Source organism: Triturus cristatus, chromosome 2_2 (genome assembly GCF_964204655.1).
Source record: "Triturus cristatus chromosome 2_2, aTriCri1.1, whole genome shotgun sequence".
In the NCBI taxonomy this organism is placed as follows: domain Eukaryota; kingdom Metazoa; phylum Chordata; class Amphibia; order Caudata; family Salamandridae; genus Triturus; species Triturus cristatus.
Window position 1 is genome coordinate 792,051,531 of NC_140582.1, and position 21,623 is coordinate 792,073,153.

At 45.1% G+C, this 21,623-nt stretch overlaps 1 protein-coding gene across 9 annotated transcripts in view; it reads left to right on the plus strand.

Annotated features, from left to right (window-relative positions):
* The window catches only part of CLOCK (clock circadian regulator), a 2,260,868-nt gene that overhangs the window by 896,474 nt on the left and 1,342,771 nt on the right, over positions 1-21,623 (plus strand). For 6 of the 9 annotated variants that reach the window (XM_085642074.1, XM_085642079.1, XM_085642082.1 and 3 more), the window contains one exon: positions 942-1,031. The exons of the other annotated variants lie outside the window; for them this stretch is intronic. In XM_085642074.1, the coding sequence (XP_085498200.1) occupies positions 942-1,031 (90 nt within the window). The remainder of the gene's footprint in view (positions 1-941; positions 1,032-21,623) is intronic. 9 annotated transcript variants of the gene reach the window in all.

Consider the following 21,623-nt stretch of genomic DNA (forward strand, 5'->3'; position numbering starts at 1 on the left):
CGCCCTATATAATACCATCCGATGAGTCTGTTTAGGGCGCACCGTTGATAGTTATTTCTCCTCCCCGTTTCCACCATGCAAGACCTAGGGCTCTTGTGTGGGGGTAGATAAATAAACTAGTTGTTGTAAGCAAAATGAATGCTACTGTCGACAGGAAGGCTACAGTTCGACGTTCCTGGCACACCATGGGTGTAATACACAGAGTTATCGCAGGGGCACGTCCCAACAACAATCGCCTCGCCTTCTGCAAGTGAAAACTCCCACGCGTGATGTGTGCAGCGGCCACCGCTGCCATCGTGAGAAAAAAATAAAAGTGATTGTGCGCATGGCGCTCACAAAATGAACATGAAAAATGCCCGCCATTGCTCAAGGGCAACGTCCCTCGAGTGGTGTGTGTGGCACCCACCGCCGCTATTGTAAGCAAAGCACTGACGAGGGACGGTGAAAGTCAAAATAAAAAAATTAAGTTCTCAAATACAAGAGCTGAAGAAACAAAGCCTAAGGAAAAAGTACTTTACTGGTGCGCCTCAGCCTGAAGGGAGGTGACGTTCAGGCAAAGACAACAAATTAGGAAGCAGCAAAGAAGAAGGACAGTGGAATGAACCAATGGTAAGTTGCAGGCGGTAAAAAAAGTCGGAATATCGATTACAGCAGGTCTTGCAGACAGCGCATGTGTGCTGTAGCTTGACCTAAAAAAGAATGAGATAACGGGGTGGCGAGCAGGGTCGTCCAATACAAAAGGACTCACTTGGGTGAATGGTTTTGGTTGAATTTTGAGTACTTCTTGCCTGGTGTCTTTAGAAATGTAAATTGTAATGTTTTTCTGATGTTTTAAGCAGCTTTTGGTAATAAAAATGTGTGATCTGAGAGTACATGGTTTATATTCTTTGGTTGAAAGGTACAAATATTTTTTGCAGTCACCTGTCATATTTGCTTTGCAGGCTCTTGATGGTTTCTTTCTTGCAATTATGACTGATGGAAATATAATATTTGTGTCGGAAAGTGTGACGCCCTTACTAGAGCATCTGCCAGTAAGTATTTCACAGATTATTCATGACTGAGTGAAATATTTCTGGTCTTCATACCATTGCATTATGATTTAGGATCATCTTATATCTCCATTATAATTGTGACTTAGGCTTGCATCTTTTGCGGACAAATGTTAGCATTCCCAGGAATATAATAATTTTGTATCCATGTTATTGGCTGTATAAGATAGACAAGGGTACAGCATCAACCAGAGAGGGCTATACTTCTAATAAGCTCTTTGTCTTTTTAAGAAAAATAGAGCGTTGGTTTAACAGTCTCCCTACATCCTCTAAAGAGCAAAAAGGGGTGATCCATTAAAAAATTGCTGACACTCGACCTAGTGCTGCGTCAGTCACACAGGGGTCAACTTGCAGATCTAAGCAGTAAGGGCCATGCTTCTGGTCTTCTGAACATTGTAAGTCCATGGACAAAGGAGCTTAGTTAAAGCGGCCCTCACACAGCTCCACTAAACTTCAAAACTAAATGCTGTGAGAGAATTGGTGTGGTATTGCCATAGCAAATACGGAAAGACAGAAAATGTTTAAGCTGGATTTCCCAAACCAACTGTTGTAGTGCATTTTTTTTCTACTTTACTGGTGATTACATTTAGCAGGGATGTTTTTAGGAGTTATTTACCAGTTGCATACTAAAGAGATGATTAGGAATGGGGTCCCTAGGAAAAAAATAAAAAGTCTGTTATTAAGATATTGTATCCTGTTTTCAATCTTCATATTGGTAAAATATGTACCAAGAGCTTCAACCCAAAGTTGTGATTACTAGCTTTAAAGTAGTACCTTTGCTGGCCAAATGATAGTTGCTGCACGGATTTCCTTTCGCACAAAGGTAGAGAATCTTGGATCCTTCCCCCCCATCTATCATAAGGTCCCCACTAAAAAGAAGTAGAAGTAATTTTATCTTTACCTTCGAGGTTTTCATGTTTACTCTCACTGTCCGTGGCCCTCTCTTTCACACTTCACTGGAGGATTCAGTGTACTTGGGGTGGCTGCTGCTGGGAAGCAGCATTGATGCAGGGAGAACGGTAAAAAAAATAATACTAAACAAATCACTTGCTGGACGCCGCCACTTCGCCTCCGTCCTTTTCCTGGCTTCTTCTGTAGACACAGAAAGCACCCGGGCTCCCAGGCTCCCCATAGCCAATCACAATGTGGCAATGCAGCGTTGTGATTGGTCTGAGCGCCATGGTTCGACGCTCAGTCAGAGAATAGGAGCCTGGTCATGTACTCCATACAGGCTGTAATGCAGCCTGCATGGAGAACATGCAAAGTGCGCGTGAATGTGTGGCCGGCCCGAGAGGCCAGTCAAACATTCATGCACACTTACATAGTGCCCACCACTCCTCCCCCTGCTCTGAGAGCAGAGCAGATCCGCCCGCCCCGCCGAGACTCCACGGCAGGAACAAATATTATTATTTTATTTTTCCTTTTTTTATACTGCTAAAGGCAGTGGGGCAATGCTCCTCTGCCTTAGTGGAAGAGCCGCCACTGCCGGAGTGTACTGTCTTTCCCCAGACATAGGTCATTAGAAATGTATTTAAGCTCCACAGTAAGCTCTAATTTGTACTGCGTTTCTCTTCACTCAAATGTAATGGTTTTTTTAGATGAATGTTGTAGTATATCTGGATGTACCTTTAACATGGCCCACACTTACTTGATCGATGGATGTTTGTTGGTATATTCCATTATATTATGGAATGTTGTAGTAGGGTATTATAATGTAAAAGAAAACAACGGTTATTGTAACCTGAGGCTGTGGCTAGAGCGACATTAAACCGGAGCCTGCTTTAATCCTTATTTCGACTCTTGTGCTTTTATTATTATACTGGCGACGATTGAAGAGGTAGTGTCACCTCAACACTATAAGGTCAGAAAATCATGAATTTTTTTTTATGCTACGAGAAAAGTGGCAGATTTATACTTAAATGTGTGCGCCAAGATACTATAAATAGATTATTGCGATGAGAGGATTGTGAATATCGACTGCAAATTTTAACTTGAATGAAAATTTCTGACAGCATTTTCAAAATAAAAAGCAGAGTGTCTGTGCGCTTTCTGAAGTGAAACATTGAGTATAACAGAATCTTTTGAAAATCACTTCAGTGTGCTGAAGAGCACAACAGCCATCATTGGAGTCACTGGAATGCAGGAAAATGGCGTGTTTCACTAAATGTGTATGTCATAATTGAAACAGTGGAACACAAGAAGTCATAGACTGTGTTTCACTAAAAGCAACTGATATGTCGTACCTGGAAACACCATACAGCAATCTTTTAATTCCCAGTAGAAACAAATGGCATGCTAAGGCACGGAGTTTGAGTACATTCAGTGCACAGCTGCTGTGGAGAGAATTTCTCGATCTCCCATGACCTAATAGTAATCTCTAATCAATGCCTGTTTTGTGCACTAGCGGAGTTATGCAGCGTAGTTGAGATAGTTCGGCGAACTAAGCAAAAAAAAACAACAAGCATTTGCAATGCAATAGATCTTGCATTCGCGAGAGTTTGAGCTATTTGCGTTGTAAATTGCAATTACTTTTCTTTGCGTTTTGAAAGCCTGCAAGCGGTGCGTAAACACAAACTTTGCACTTATAGTCTTTGCTTACGAGAAGTAAGGCTGGTAGAGGCGCAGTGTAAGCAACAACTATAAGTACAAAGTGCGTGTGTATTGGTTTTCAAAACACATAAATAAACAACATTGTTATTTAGAATGCCAATAACTGAAACGCTCGCAAATTCGAGACATATTGCATTGTGATTTATTGTGTTCAATAGGATGCAATATGTAAAAAAAATCATGTCCTCCTTGTCGTTAAATAAAAAATGTCCAGGTAAATGCCCATATTTATTGATTAATTATACCATTACCTTTCTGTACCAAATAAGATGACATTAGCCATGGTCAATATGTCTAGTGAATGTGAGACTAAACCTGCAGTGCCATCATGGTGCTGACATATGTTGCTTATTTGCTGTCATCCATGGCATTTTTGTGTGTTTGTTTGAGCTATGACTGTATACCCAAACAAAATGACTAAGATGGCTGGTTGTAATATTATTCCCCAAAAATAGTTTTATAATGTGTGTATTTTTTTGATTAACAGCACTGAAGTTGTTCCAATCGAAGTAACACAACGTGTTAGCTGTTGTTAGCTGTCTTTTTATACACAAAAATATTTGGAAAAATTGAATAATGAGTTTGTTTGAAGGAAAACGACATATCTTTGAAGAAACAAATCAAACAAATCTAAAGAAATTTACCAAGGCTTTGGTAAATAACTTTTTCAAGAAACTGAAATGAACGTATGGAATAAATAAATATTTCCAAATAAGGTACGCCCTGGAGATTAAGTGAGTTGCCCAGAATCACAGGGTGCTGAGCCAACGCCAAGGCAGGAACCTGGTTCCCCAGCTCCAAAGTCGGCAGCTGTAGCTGTGAGGCCACATCCTCTTGAGAGTGACAGTAACAGGAGGTGTAGCAGTAGTGCAATTTTGAGCTCCTGTGGAACTAGCGATCGTAATGGAAACCCATGTGTATCAGTCCTCCAGGTAAATACGTTTTCTTGCTCAACACAAATATCTTGTTAATAAAAGTAGACACCTTTAAAGAAAATAGAGCAGAGAAACACATTACGGTGTCACTGGAATGTGATGGAAATGGTGTTTTACAAGCTTGGATGTGCACGGATCTCTGTACTCCCATCCACAGCCATCTCCAACAGTACACGTGGTGGTAGATGGGCTTAATAAATGAACACAGCCATTTTAATTAGCCCGTCTGAAGATATTTATTCACAATGGTGGGCTTTCCCAATAAAGTTTCATTGACCAGAATCGGTGGTTCTGGCTTCCAGTAGTTGCCATCTGCTTGGCGATAGAAGCTGGCTAGCAGATCTCTGCTTGTATTTCCCAATTCACTGAACCAGAAACAGGTTAAACTGGCTCCACAAATCAATTCCGCACTGCCTGCAGCAGTTTGAAAGCTGCAGTATCGATGCATCCACAGCTAGGATTACAAGAGCTTGTCCTGCCATCTCTGACATCAAACAGTTTCAGAAAGAGCCTTTGGGAACCGCACTTATTTCCAAAGGCAACTGAATGCTCATGTTTGAGGAGTCAGTTTGTGTGCAGGCAGTCTTGTCAGTGACAGGAAAGCCTATGCCACACTCTTAAAATACAAACAAAGACTACAAACTGGATCCCGATCCAGGCTAGCCAGTGACAAAGCCACATGATGATTGTGATAGACATAAAAGCGATCCTTTTGGAGATTGAATCCAGTCTTAAAGATATTGGAACTAAGCTAAACCACTCAAACACACAGATAAATCTTATGAAAGATAGACTGGACAAATTAGGCGAATGACTTAACATAGCTAGCACTTGAATCCTGCCTTTGGAAGACGAAGGCCTCCTTCATCAAAGGCACAGGGCACAGGCAAAAGTGAGACTGTACAAAGGTAATGGCTAAAAATGAGGACTTGGAATCCAGATTACGCAGAGACGCTTTACGTATCCTTGGTCTCCCAGAGATGAACAAACCGGAATCTTTTGTTAGATCCTTCCAGGCTGAGCCCCTGGGCAGAGATGGTTTCTCTGAGCCTTTGGTTGTTGTTTGACCTTTCAGCCTAATGTTGGTCTTTCCCCAAAATGTTTTGCCTTCTTACCACCATTGTTGGAGCTGAAATTTGTTTTTGTTGGCTTTGGGACTCGCATTACCACTGCTAACCACTACTAAAGTTCTTGTGCTCACTTCCCTAAACATGGTTTGATTGGCTTACACTTGATTGGCATATTTAGTTTACTTATAGGTCCATTGTAATACCCAGTGCCTGTAAGATAACTGCTAGCAGTGGGCCTGCAGCATTTATTGTGCCACCCACTTAAGTAGCACCTTAAAACATATCCCACCGCTGCCACCAATGTGAGAAATTGGGTTGTTGGTTAAAGCGGATGATTTTGTTGGCTTGTAAAACCTGATTATGAGGGAGCACATGCTCAATACCTATTTTACAGACCTGCGCCAGCACCTAGTAGACCACAAGCTGACTTGCCCCAAGTAGCTTGCTGGTGGGACAGACCTCTGAGTCAGCACCAGAGTGCCCAAAAAGGCATCTGGGGGGGAATACCAAAAGGGTGGGCAGTGTTCCCACAGGAAGAAGGTGGGGATAAAAAGAAAATGTTCTCTCATGACCCCCAAAACAGTTCTCAGGGAAAAAGGTTCCAATCCCAATCTGGCCACTAGAAAAAAATACTTCCTTGATAGGAAGACTGGCAAGTTTATCCTCAGGTGCTATAAGTGTTAGAAGTATGGGCACACCAAGGGTGATCCCACGTGCCCCATGGGGGCACAGCCCCCAGTGTTGGGCAAACTCTGGGGTTGGTTAGTGTAGTGATTGGGGGGAGATGGCCCCAGGTAGTGTGGGGGAGACCAGTGTTTCTGGGTGACAAGGAGAGTGTGTCCAAAGCCCTCATGTCTTCCAAAACTTCCAAGTATAGGCAGTGGGCCACCATCAGCGGGCAGAGGATGGAGGCTCTGAGGGACACAGAAGCCACTATGACTACTGTTAGGTGTCATCTGGTGTGCTCAGAACAATTGATTCCCAAACCAGAACAACCTAGAAGAGCCTCTAACTTGTGGTTCTAATTCCCTTTGAATGGTGGAGGGTGGTGGTGTCAGGTCTTTTGCAAGTTGCTCTGAGCCCAGCCATGCCTGTGTATTGTCTGTTAGGGAATGATCTAGAGCACACTGCCTGGAAATAAGTGGAGCTCAGGTCACACCTGGAAATGTTGGGGCTGCCTGAGGGGGTCTGTTGCTGCCCAGAAGTTCCGGAGCTTGGAAAAAGGGCAGAGACAGCTGCCAAGGGAGGAAAGGACAAGAGGTGTGGGGAATCAGTCCCTGAATGTCCCACGGTACAGGTGGATGGGGAGCCTGAGGAGACACCCCAGAGCTTACCGGGGAAGACATTGCCTTCCTGGCTGACCTGCCTCAAATAGTTGGATGGCAAGCAGAAGGGGGACCCACCAGAAGGAGTTCTGTAAGGCACAGAAAGAGTGTCACCTCTGGGGAGCATGAGGCATCAAGCTGAAGTCCAGGCAACTGGCGATACAGGAAGAACAACCTCCTGTGTAGTGAGCCTAAGGCACCTGTACATGGGGCAGCACATGTTGGCAGTCCCCCAATGCTACAGGGCCTTCCTACTGTTGCTTGGATCCTGCACATATACAGAACTATGCACAGGAAAACAGGGCCTCAGTGAATAGGGGTGTACCAACCTACCACATTTGTACCCAAAATCCCAAACCGACTACCTATGGTGTCTCTTTCTTTCTCCATTTACAGCGAAGCTACCAATGATTAGACAACCCAGACATGTCACTCTATCTTGGGAATCGCGGGAGCCAGACACTCTTTCGCTCACTCACTCATACTTGTCCACAATGCGAGTAATCAGAGACGCAGTTTAGTTTAAAATTGTAATTCAACTAACGCGCTGTATGGTGCAGTACACCTGCCAATACTAGCAGCAAAATGCATAAACACAATATAGTCAGCATTGTTACAATACCATAGAATACAAATGGGGATATCATGTAATAAAAATCAGTGGAAAAGGGCTAGATGACCTAACCACCCTCCCCGTAACAAGAGATAGTTTATTATAAGAAGATGACCTCTGGGCTTTGTCAGCAGACCCCCATACCTCAAGGCCTAGATGCAATGTGCAAATCGCAGGACAAGCACAGCTCTTCTCTTCGGAAAGGTGTCTCTCCAAGTGACCTGTTTCGTTTGCAATATTAAAGCACACGATTTCCAATAGTGCAGCTGTGTTTAGTATGTTATGTCTAGGTTCGAGGGACTGACCGGAACGGAATAACAAGGGGCATTGTTGTTCGACCTTGAACATCGTGTGCAGAATAAACCTTCGAGCACAGCAGAGAATGTGCAAGGTAGACAGTTCTCATGTGAAAAGGGCACAAACAAAGTCTTGCGAAATATATGCATGCAGAGTCATGCGCAGAAACAGTCTCATGGCAACGAAGCTCATACTAACAGCAAATGTCGACAATGGACCTATTACTACACCCTCCCCCAGGTAAGTCCATCGTATGTAGGCATAGCAAGAAAACAGAGTTCAAAAAGTGTGAGCAGATATTAATAGGCGTGTCCATAAATCTGGAAAAAGCAAAAACCAAAGTCTATATAAAAAAACAAGTTCTAGAATAAGCAAAAGGAAAACAATATAGTGGGAAAAAGGCATCCGATAACCAAATGATGCTGGCTGGCCATGTGTGTGATTAATCCATCAAGGTGTAGGTGCAGAAGAATGCAATACCTTCCAAAAAGCCATCTTTGTCATCAGTAGAAAAAAGAGACGCCATCCAATTCAGCAAGATGAAGGACCAAGAGTGTTCTTCATAGTCGGGCACCTCCATTAGCATTGCAGGATAACTTGTGTGATATTCAATGTAACTCTGATGTAGGAGATTCTGTGCAGCTCCACAGATATCCCATTGTGCCAAAATTCCAAGTGCAGCAGCATGCACCATTAAGCCAATCCCAGAACAGTCCTGCTCATGAGCAACTAAGGGGCTCATCAGCTGGTCGAAATCCGGGTCCGGACATGACGTATTGGAAAGGCATAATTCCAATGCCCACGTAAATTGACAGCGGAGGCATGAAAATACGGGTTGCATGCAAGTGAAATACGCAAAACGGAAGGATAATCCATAAGACACGCTGAGTGTCGCAAGTGGCAGTGTACCGAAGCATTGATGCATGCGGTCACGAAGCAATTGCAGCCGGCCCGGTCTATGCAGCACCATAAGAGGAGCAGCCATTGCGTAGCAGGCACAGCAGAAGCAGGATTCCAGAGGCTAATGCCAACATTAAGGGAAAACCGCCAAAGATGCTGGAAAAGATAAGAATGAATAATTGCAGGTATTACACCCAATATAGTCTGAAAAGAAGACACGAGGCCAGAACACAGAGCCTTAAAGAAATGTGCGAGGCCTTGAGTAGTCGACGCATTGAAAATGTTATGAACCAACTCCCTAAAATGTAGTAGGAGGTTTGTATTTAAAAGAGTTTGAATTTCAGTGGCTGCATTAGCCACCTGGAGGGTGAAGGTTTCTCGTGCGGAAGTCAGTGCAACTTCTTATTGCGTTAAAAGCGCCTTCAATCTGCCCAGCTTGTTGAAATCTGCTTTCAAAGTTGGTATGGAAGGTCAAACTGAACTATTCAGTGGCCCACGCGGGGGTGGAAAAAGCACATTATTGCAACAAATTACGCGCTGTGAAACCGATACAATGTATGGTATGCCAGCAAGCAAGCCGCAACATTCTTGGTTATCTAAAATAACATAGCTACTGTTAGTAAGCAGAGTGAACGTGGGAATGATGGCGGGCACTGGTTTACCTTTCAAAACACATGCGAGATTCGGAGCTGACAGATTACATGCTCCATGCAATTGTATGTTTTTGCATATTAGGGAATGCCCTACTGTGGACTCACAATCCTCCCCGGTAAGATAAACCTCAGTATCTTCCCTTAAACATCAATAATTGAAAGGCAAGGACCGCAGTTCATGTAGAAAAGCGCTTCCAAGAGGTTCAAAGCGGCCTACAGGGTAATGTTTCATACAGGAGCTAATTTGAAACAGAGAGAAAGGTAAAGGTATAACCCCATGGATCAACCAAACAGCAGAGTCCGATTCTGCTACAGAAAAGGGCAAAGGGTCATTTTTTTCAATATGCAGAAGAGTGTAGGTTGCATCTTTCATGGACATGAATTGCTGTTTGTCTGTTAAATGCAGAAAACAAAGGAGTTGCATTCAAATAATCCCACAGTACTTTTCCCATTTCCAGAGTTTGCAAAGTCTATGCAAATTGCATTACAGAACGCAATTGATTCTGACCATGATATAACAGAGACACATCTGCTTGTACAATGTCAGTAACAGAGGAAACAATATTATCTAATGTATATATGCGCGAAGACAGTGTATTAATACTGTTGTTGACAACAGCCAAAACCTTTTCTAAGTTTGCCTGGTTTATTTCCCGCAAACGAGATGCTTCTTCAATCTGTGAAAATTTCCAAATTTCATTGTATGCAGCATATATCCATAGTTTTGTTCTAGGAGCTCTAGGTCCTAAGACAAAATCGGATAAATTAATATTGTTGGACAACATCGACAAGCGTTGTTTAACAGACGAGAGTGTAGAGTGCTGCAACCACTGTTGACATAATTTACCCACAGAATAGGTTGTGACAGTATGAGAATCAGAAAACCTAGGGTCTGGTCTGTCTTGTGTAAAACCTAAACTAGAGTTATGGAAGCGAAGTTGGCAGGCATTGGAACTAGTGTGCCAAACAAGCCAACCTAGGGGGTCCATCGTAGATTCAGTAAATGAATTATTTTGAAGTAAGCTTTGTAAAGCTTCAATGGTATAATTTGTATGTTTGTGACAATCCTTATATTCAGCTAATGTTGGAATGGCAGGGGCATTCATTTTCTTAGCAGTAGGTATACCAAAGCATATCGTTTGGAATATCGTGTTATTTAAAAAAAATTGTATTGGGATGGGGCAGGCATGATGCAAAGCTTTAGTGCCTCACACTTGCCAGTCCTTAGAACCCCAAATTGATTTTAGATCAATGGTGGCCTTCCAATGGTCATAACCCTTTACAGACAGATTATGTCGAAAAGTATTGGAATATATTAATTTACTATGGGTTAACATGACTTTCTGAGCGGAAGAGCTACTTAACTTGAAATAATACAACTCAGGTTTTGATTTATCGAAATCTGTAAAGTATGTAAACTTTTTCTTAAGTGTTGTTGAGCTGCCTTTTAACGGTGTTGGCAATGTTCCCACTGAGTGTAATTAATAATAATAATAATAATAAAAGAGCTTGTAAAGCGCCTGGTTACACTAGCTAGTGTGTCCCCGCGCTGCGGCCCTTTAATGCTTACGTTAGTGCTAACATTGAAGCAGGCTGACTAGTGGCTCTATATCTGGAAGCACCATGTCTTTAATTTTTTCCGGAACAGGTTTTCAGACTGTTCCACCCGGAGATCCTGGGGAAGAGCGTTCCACTGTTTAGCAGCTTGGTAGTGAAAGGATCGACCCCCCCCCCCCCCATTCTCATTCTTTTAATTACTGGGATTTGAACCTGTCCCGCCCCCTGGATCGTAAGGTCCTGGTCGGTATGTAGGGGGACGGTAGGTTATGTAGGTAATTCGGACCCTTTACCAGCAGGATATGTTGACTGATGCATAGAGCCTTAAAGAGAATTCTCTCCTTTTCCGGGAGCCAGTGTAGAGTAGCTCGGGCATTCTTGGAAGAGGCTCTTCTAGGGGGTATCAGGACTAGGCGGGCCGCCGCGTTCTGAATGCATTGTAGTCTCTGAACGCTCTTGCTACAGGCTCCTTTGTACAGCGCATTCCCATAGTCCAAGCTGGAGGTTACCAGTGCATGGACTAAAGTTTTCCTGGCAGCTACAAGGAGCACATCTAGGGTCTTCCAAAGGCCTTTTATTATTCCGAAGCACTTCCCTGCCACCATCCTGGTGTGGTGGTCAAAAGAGAGCTTAGAGTCTAACCACATCCCCAGGTTCTTTACCTGATCATTAGGAGTGGGGGTGGTACACAGAGTCTGCGGCCACCACCTCGGTGACCATATCGAGGGAGTCTTACCCACAATCAGGACCTCTGTCTTATAGCCGTTCAACTTTAGGCAATTGTTCGACATCCAGACAGCCAGCTCCTGTAAGCATGTGGAGAAATTGGTGGCTGCCTCTTCATGAGATTGGGATAAGGATACTACAAGTTGCGTGTCATCCGCATATGAAACGACACTAATGCCGTATTTCTCAATGATGTGTGGCAAAGAGGCCATATAAAGATTAAAAAGAGTGGTGCTCAATATAGAGCCCTGAGGAACCCCTTGAGCCAGCCTGATGTTCTTAGAGTAGTACGGCCTTTGGGACACTTGAAAGCTCCTGTCCTGTAAGAATTATCTTAACCATTTCAGGGCCAGATTAGTCAGTCCTCCTTCCTTGAGGCGCTGTAGGAGTATTGGATGGGTGACGGTGTCAAATGCGGCGCTGAGATCCAGCAGAACCAATGCCTTCGTCTGTCCTTCATCTACATGTCTGCGGATGGTTTCTGTGGAGAGAAGCAGCGCCGATTCTGTGGAATATGTTGCCCGGAAGCCCGATTGCGTGGGGTGAAGTAAGCTGAGCTGGTTCATGTGCATTGTTAGTTGAGTATTGACTGTTTTTTCAGCAAAATATGGCAGAAGCAAAATCGGTCGTAGATTCTCCAACTGACTTGCGTTTACCTCCGGCTTTTTTTTATGGGGATAACCACTGCCTCTTTCCACCTTTGGGGAACCACCCCTGACTCAAAGGAGAGTTTGGGGAGGTGCCTGATATAGGGGACCAGGATGTCCATGCTCTCCCTCAAATTTCTAGGTTTCATGGGGTCTCTCAGTGAGCCTGACTTGATGCTCAGAGCCATGGATTTGAGGTCGTCCAAGGAGGGAAGGTTAAAACTGGAGCGGCAGATTGCCTCCTCCATGTTGCGCACTCCCGTCCTATCCGACCTCCCATTTCGTGCCTCCTCCGGGAAGGTGGAGTAGACCCTTGCTACCTTGTCTGCAAAGTAGTCTGCTATCAAGTTGCAGGACTCTACTGAATCGTTGTTAGGAGCAGAGGTTCTGTCAACTCTTTGAAAATTATAAATAGCTCTCTAGAGGAATTTTCAGCTAGTTCTATTTTCGTGTTATAGTAGGCGGCTCGAGTTTTCCTTATTGGTGAGTGGTAGTATTTGAGACTGGTCTTATACATGGCCTTCCTATTCTCTGAGAAATCTTCTCTCCACCTTCTTTCCAAACGCTTGCAAGAAGACTGCACGGTCCTTAGTTCTTTGTTGAACCAAGGTGCGGATCTAGACTGTCTCCTCGGAGCACTAGTGGCCCAAGCAGCCGCACTATCGAGTGCCCCACTGATCCGTGTATCTAGTGCACTACAGGCAGTTTCTACATCATTCCCTGCAGGTGGCCCCCCTGTTGTAGGGCGTGATTGAAATTGGCTGTTGAGAAACTAGCCCATTTCCTCTGACGTCTCCTTGCACCTGATCTTTTCAAAGCTGGAGTCTTGGGAATCATAGTGTTAAAAGGGATCATGTAATGGTCTGTCCGTGGAACAGCAGTAAGAGTTTCAACCATTAGCTCTCCCCAATTGACGAAAATGGGATCTAATAAATGTCCGTGTTGGTGGGTCGGGAGATGGGATTGTAACACTAATTGTAGTGCGGCCAGCTCTTGACAGAGCTCTTGCGCTGCGACATTATCTATGTTGTCAAAGTGTAGGTTCAGGTCACCCAGTACCAGCACTTTGGCATATCGCAGTGCCAGTTGTATTACATGTTCTCTGAGACTGGTAGCGAATTGTGTGATCGGACCAGGTGGTCTGTAGATTAGAAAACCTTGCATGGTGTAGTTGTTTGCCACGATAGTGAAAAAACCAGCCTCACTGGCTTCCACTGCCACCATCTCCAGGTAGAATTCTATCGACAGTTTATGGATAATGGCTATTCACCCCCCTCTGTTCATTGGGCGATCCAGTCTAACGATCCCGTAATTCAGAGGGAGGGCCTCAAGGATTTCAGGTGCAGAATCCTCGTCCAACCATGTTTCAGTTAGAAACATAATATCTGGTTGGTTATCAGCAAGATGGTCATGAAGCTCATATTTGTGCTTACTTAGGGATCTGCAGTTAACCAGTATCATTTGGAAATCTTGCTCCTTTTTAGTTTGTTTCTGGTTTATCTTCATTGAAAAGGGGCAGTGATTGCATTTTTGCGCATTGAGACCTATCTGTATGCTATGCGCGCATGAATTAGGTATGGGGGACACATCATGCGTAGTTGCTCAGAGGTATAAGTATGGGTGGTTAAACGGGCAGGGGTTCTGGCCCCAGACCCCGACCAGCTGCGGACGGGCTCAGATGGGCTTGCATTTGGCGCGCCCGCTGCGCGTCCTTTCTGGCATGCGCCTTAAGTAGTACCCTCCCACCTCCGCACTAGACCGCTGACTCGGCCCAGACCGGGAGACCGAAAGTACTTCCCCTTCCTTCCCTGCCCTCCGTTCAATCGGCACTGAAACGCCGTGACGGACCGGGGCGGGAAAGTAGGTTCGGAATTTAAGAACAGTGAATATTTAAATAAAAAGTAGTGCAGATTTACAGTTTTAAAACATAAAGCGCTTTTCAAATGCCAAATTCGTTGTTACCGCTACCAAAGCAGGTCCCAGCAGACCCTGCCACTGTCTGCCTTTCGCCGCACAGGACAAATTTACGACAGGACGTAATGTTGTGTATGAAATGATGCCCATAATGTTGATAACACAACTGGTCGGCATAATTGGCAGAATTCATATACAAGTCTTCAGCATCAAAGGCAGCATAATATTTTAAATCTGAAAACAAGGCTTGTATTGCATGCACATCCCAATCATCGGAACGGATGTCTTGTGTCACCACATCACCCATAGAATCACGAAAGATATATGGTACATTATTGAGCTCAGTCCAAGAGTTGGAAATCCACTTTATACCAAACAATACCATCCGAAATTGGGAATGCTGAAATGTTAACAAGAGTCTGGTCACGCTTCATGATGTGGGAAGATGAATGGGGTGCCAAAATACCATCAACCGAGTTAACAGAACAGCGTTCAGGTAAGAAGTGACCATTGATGAGTAAGAAAAAAACAGTTACAAATCTAATTGACATAAAAAGAAAAATCATAATAGTATCAACCAGATGTATGTCCAGGGAGGGACCAAATAAGTCCGTTTGAACCAGGACAAAAAAATTGACAATTTTGTCCGGTCTCCTGAGGAAGTGGTGGATGAGTCCAAAAAAAAACTGTCATGGTGCAAAGGACTATCCGGCAAATCATATAAAGACCCACTTGTGGGATATGTGTATTCAGCCTCCACGTTGCAGGAGGAAGCGGGGAAACAGAAGAATGGTCAACAACAGGGTCCATCTCAATGACAGTGTGGCATGTTGGATGACGTTCCACTTTCACAAGTTCTCGAAATTGTGGGATACGAAGCAGCAGGGGTCACACTAATAAGGATCAGCCAGATGTTGTAGCTTGACATTGTCCACTGAGATGTATCTGTTGTCTTTGTGACCTGGGAGAGGAGGTAAAATGACTGTTCGAGTACCCTTTAAGCCAAGCACTGGAACCTGTGCACGATAATAGGGACCAAATTCCTTTTTGTTCTCCAGTTTTTCTCGTACCTGATCTCCAACTTTAGGAAGCCAGCCGACCACCGGATTCAGGAGCGCTGCTTCAGCTGCTGAGGACAAATGTTCAGTAGCAAGGCTGGCTTGGGTATCTTGTAGGTTCTGTAACATAGTAGAATGTTTATCTATGTCAAAAGTCGTGGCAGCCGCCGCAATGTCTAGACCATCAAGGTCTGACACAAACATTTTGATGCCAAAGAGCATCTCGTATGGGGTTCGCCCACCCAGAGGTCTTCTAGGGATATTATTAAGTACACGTTGGACGCCATACAAATGGGCTAACCAGTTCCTGCCTGTACCTAAGACTCTAGCTGTCAAGGATTGCTTTAAGTCACGGTTCATTCACTCCAGAATTGAGTTGCCCTCAGGCCTGTATGGAGATGAAAACTACACCAGCACCCCCATAGACCTCATCGCATCTTTGTACGCCTTAGAGGCGAACACTGGACCTTGGTGTGAATGAAAGGTGCCACAGGCAAAAATCCCTACAAAGACACGCACATCTTTAATTACATTTCGAGCATCAGCACTGTGTTGTGACCATACCCAAAGGAATCTAGTACATGAATCCACTGCAACTTAAATATATTTATATGCAGTATCCGAAGGAAAGGGACCGCAGTGATCAAGATGCACACAAGCAAAAGAGCGATTAGCAGTGCAAAGCGGTGTTTGTGGTGGACGTGTTACTGCAGATGCCTAGATTTGTTGACAGATGTCACAAGAAAGTACATAATTGCGGGTCTGTTTATATAAACAATGCCACCAATAACGTTGCTGCAAGATAGAAACAGTCGCAGACACCCGGCATGGGCCGAGGCCATGCCTTGTGTGCGGTTTTGATTAAAGTATGTCTGCGATCCGCTTTGGGAATCAGCCGGTCTCCAACGTCCGGTATTCTAGCAAAAGGAACTTGTTCGGGAGTTAACTGATAAGAATATTTAGAAGGAAACCCTTGCGGGAAATTGAGGCCCTCCTTAGTAGCAGCTATTGCTGCCAAAATGTCGCTATCAATCTTAGTCATGGATCTAGTAATGGCTGCTACGGAACACGTGGCTATTGCAGATTTTGCTGCTTTATCAGCCAAACAATTCCCAAGAGCATGTGCTCCCACACGCTGGTGGCCAAGAGTATGTATAACATGTGTGAGCGGCAGACGTTTAAGATCTGCCACTCGAGCCCAAAGCATTTTATGCTTAATTGTGCTGCCTTTAGAATCTCGATAATCATTTTGAGACCAAAAGAATAAGTTGTCATTGAAAGACTGAACACAGTAGAAAGAGTCGCAGACAATTAGAGTTGAAACTTTTGGATCAGCATACTCGAGAGCAAGAACCAAACACGCAGTTCGGCCAATTGAGCGGTACAGTCTCCCAGTGCCTGAGTATGCACAATGGAAGATTTGAACTCACCATTCATCAAAGTACCTGCTACAATGGCACAAGCTGCTGAATAAGCATGTTTAGAATCCGTGGCTGGTTGCGCCAAACCATCGGTGTAAGTGATACATGCGGACTCCTCCAAAGGAAGCGTAGACAGGGGAGGCGGATGAACGTGTTCATACTGCAAGAACTCCTGTGTCTGAAGAGAGGGGTCAAAGATAAACGTGACATCCGGGGATGTCAAGGAAGTAGCCCATTGCATCCAATGGGGATGCAAGGCTTTTGAGTTTCACACACTTACCTTTGTCACCGCTTCTAAAGCAGGGTAAGGTGTAACCACCAAAATGCGTTTTCCCTGTGCCAGTGCGCGTTCCTTTAGGACCGTGTGACAGAGCAGGACGAGCGGAGCAAAGAGAAAATATGGACTGGTGGACCCACATACCGTTCTCACCCCCTCTTGTCCCCCTACAGCAGGAAGAATGGCTTCCCTCGCCGAAGAGTACAGTGCGGAGCCAACAGGAAGGAGTGGAGCCCTTTAACTGGATAAACTACGTGTCTTCGGAAACACCCCTGTGTGACGTCACAGCGCAGGGGACGTTAAAGGAAGGCGAGACCCGACAGTGGACGGACGGCGATTCCCGGAGGAGCGGAGGCGAAGAGTGGAGTGCAGGAGAAGAGTCGAGTAACGGGTCAGGAGGAGCGTCGAGGAACGAGGGAGAGGAGAAGCGAGGAGGCATCGGAGAGACGGACACCAGACGGCCAGGAGGCCCGGGATCCCGCGAAGCACCCCGCCATGTTCCCAGGGGAGGAGCGTGGCTAGGACAGGTACGGGACCGTGTAGTGGGCTGGATAGCGAGAGGGGAGAAGCCGACTCTGTAACACTAGTGCCTGTACTGTTGTTTCTGTTCCCTTGTTTCCCCAACCCCACATTGCACATTTCACCAATTACAGAGTCTTCTTACGGGGGGGGGGAATCACGGCAGCACAATTAGGGTGTCTCCTCACTCCTGGTCCCGGTCTTAGGTTAAACCCTTAAGGAAAGGTACCCTGACACTATCCTTTGTTTGTTTTCTTTCTTCTGGGCCCATACGCTTCCCGGGGAGAACCATCCTGCATACCTCCCGTGGTCCAAGGAAAGCAAGAACCATCACTAACACAAGACCCAACCCGATAGAAACCACGGATCCGGCCGTATGGGCGAGAGAAAGACGGACTAGTAGATTAAGAAAACGATATATTTCAATAAAACCACGATTTCAAAGAACCAGTGTCCCGTCTGTTACTGACCAACCGTCACAGACCGCCATCTGCACAGCTGTCAAAACTTTTTCAACAGTCAAAAACCTCAACTCGGCCGAAGTGTACAAATGTGATTTGTATGCGATAGGTACTGTGTCTCCTTCATTGTACGTCAAGTAAGTGAAACCCACTGCGCCTGGCACGATTCGTATCACCACGTTAGTGTGAGTATCACGCGTCAATAAGTACTTAGATTCAAGCAAATCAGATTGCAAAGAAAGTAAAATAGCAGAATGTTCTGGTAACCAGCTGGATTTTGAAAATGTAGGTTGTATCAAGGCATAAAGCGGCTTGATACGCTGGGCATATTCGGGAATATAAGAACGCCCGAAATTCCAAAATCCCAGCAAAGACTGAAGTTGCTTCAGGGTCATTGGAAACTGCAAACGTGCGCATTTCTCCAGAAGGTGGGGAGCCAAGCCCGACCTTCATTATTGAGCTCATAGCCCAAAAAGAGCACCACATAACATGAGATGTGTGATTTAGCAAAATTAAATTTGTAGCCGTAGTCCGCGAATTCCAGAATTATGCGGTCAACACAGCACAGATGCGGCCATAATTTGTCTGTTAGATAAATATCATCCACGTACGAGTAAGCATCCGGGTCCAAGCTGTCCAATAGAGAGACAACACGAGCGGTGAAAACCCCGGGGCTATTCTTATACCCCATAGGCAGACGCCGGTATTTTTTTTGTTTTCCACCGTCCGTGAATGCGGTCCTTTGACTGCATTCAGAGGACAGGTTACGGCTATAAAAACCATTGGAAACCTCAAGTGTCGTTTTATATTTTTTACGAACTATACTGTCTACTAGAGCAGAGCTATGGGTATTCTGTACCGCAATAGTCCGACAATGAGAGTTCAAATGTCAGTAATCAAAAACTATGCAGTAAGACCCATCGGGTTTGGATATAGTAAAAAGCGGATTATTAATTGGTGACACACATGTTTCAATCACTCCTTGATACTCTAACTGAGTGAGAATATCAGCAATGGGACCTTTACCCTCCCGCCGTATGGGATATTGGGGTTGTGGTTGAGGCATAGACCGCAATGGAATTTCAAGAGGCGGCAAATCCTTATCCCAGCCAACCTGATTACGGTACAGGGCCGGCACCAGGGCGAAAGCCCACTCAGCTGCAAAAGCCTCAGCATGCTCCTTGGGGACGTAACGCGAAAAACTAGGAAGTATCACGTCCTCCCTGCATGCTGCAGCCAGAACAAAAGGTGGGGGCCAATCTGCCTCCGCTAATAAAATGTCATAGGAAGCGGTCAGATTCTCCCCAAAAATCCCTGTGACCACCCGCTCAATGTCACCTTCTATATATGAAAGACCATATTATACAGCCGATCCAGGGGGGCAACCCGGGTGTCAGCTGTCTCCACAGTAATGAAAGTTTCAGTTGCTGTCGCCTCCAGACAAGGACGCAGTGCCTCCTGCACTATGGTAACCTCCGCTGCGCTGTTGAACAGGGCCACCGCCCAAGTCCAGTCCAGCACCCGGGTTCTCACCGTCCAAGGCATATCTCGCTGTCAAAGCGGCAACTTTTTTCTTTTGTAAAGGGGCACGGAAATGTGGTTGTTCCTCCAGTTTTCCTTTGCCGTCAAACTGACAAGGCAGATCACATCCCCGTGGAACAGGTTGACTCGTGCCACTATCCTGACATTCTCCACCACCGACTTGTGAGCCAGATGATTCCTGTGAAGAACGAGGAGAACGCTGATCAGGGACCTGAAATCTATCAGGAGTATTAATTTTCGCACGGTCGCGCAAGTCATAAGTACGCTCAGAAGTCTCATGTGTCGGTGAACCAGCAAGTGCCCCTTGCTTCTGTTGCAGTTGTTGCCCCCCTTCTTTTTGTTCTTCCAGTTCTTTTCAGAAAAGACTGGTCATCCATCTGTATCAGATGGAACTCTCGGTTGTGCTTGAGATTGAGCTTGCGTAAAAGGCTTAATACCCAAACTATTGGTCTTATAAACCTTTGCAATAATTTTTGGTAATTTGCGTGGTTTGTCCGCATCAGGGACTGCTGCCAAGCCGTTAGCGACTTGAAAGCTTACTGCATTGCCCTTGACATTGGCAAGGATCATATCAGCCACCACATCGAACACTCCCACCAGACGCATCCCCAGTTCCACTGCCGCTTCAGCCCCATGCTCACCTTGAACACGCTTAATCACGTAGGGGAGGACAGTCATAGAGGGAGTGCTGAAAAACTTTGAATACACAGCTGCGAACAACTTACCCCAGGTGTTACTATCAGCTAACTCGGGAATTAAGTCTTTAGGCAAACTAATAGTCAAAATCTGGTATTTTTCTACAGGAGAGATATTAGGAAAAACAGCCTCAAGCTGTCAAAAGTTCTCGGCGCGCCAATAAGGAAATTCATCCTTATTTGTTGGACGCTTGCCCTTCACTGAATTAAACATAACGGGACTGATAGTCACCCCACCAGGCCCCGCAGGCTGCGCAACAAGTTCAGGTGCAGTCACCTGGAAAGTACGCAACACAAACTGAATGACAGCTCTATGTACTTGTATCAGAGAAGTATGTAACACGTGTAGCTCGGCCAGCGTGGCTACCGTTAACCCACGTGGATGAGGTGCATACCCAGCCAACACCGGCCATGTGGCCCCTTCTATTGATAAAGGACCTAAACAGACCAGCGTGAATGAGTGAGGAAGGGCGCAATTAAACCAAATTTGGTGTTGCCAAGCTGTGAGCGGAACCTCAAGGGTCCGATAGGGGTGATATGCAACCGGAACAGCCGCGGCGGTGTACTCATGAAACAGATTGTCTTTCCCGTCCACCGCCGGAAAGGTGACCCAAGAGTAAAATACCTCGAACGGATACGCAGGATCCGCTTCCACTACAAAAATCAGATCCACACCAGCATCAGGGACATCATAAATTCTTAAGTAAGCCCTGAGCGGATTGCGATTGTGAATAGCAATATTATGCCTCATCACAAAAAGAACGTAGAGCAACTTAAAAGTCGGCAGCACAACAAAGGCAAATAAGAGAGAGAAACCTTTTTTTAAACTTCAAGCTTGAAAGAACCTATAAAAATGTCAATATAGGAGGCAACACCATCACAGCTGCCTTCGGAGGCAGAAATGAGGGTATTGTGGACAAGCACAAGCACTACTCAAGTGTCTTGCAGATAAGAACCAGACCAAACGGTGGCGGCGCCATGTTGCGGGGATTCTGCACATATACAGAACTATGCACAGGAAAACAGGACCTCAGTGAATAGGGGTGTACCAACCTACCTCATTGGTACCCAAAATTCCAAACCGACTAGTTTTAGTGTCTCATTCGTTCTCCATCTACAGCGAAGCTACCAATGATTATACCACCCAGAACACGTCACTCTATCTTGGGAATTGCGGGAGCCTGACACTGTTTCGCTCACTCACTCATACTTGTCTACAATGCGAGTAATCAGAGACACGGTATAGTTTAAAATGTTTATTTCAACTAACGCGCTGTATGGTGCAGTACACGTGCCAATACTAGCAGCAAAATGCATAAACACAATATAGTCAGCATTGTTACAATACCATAGA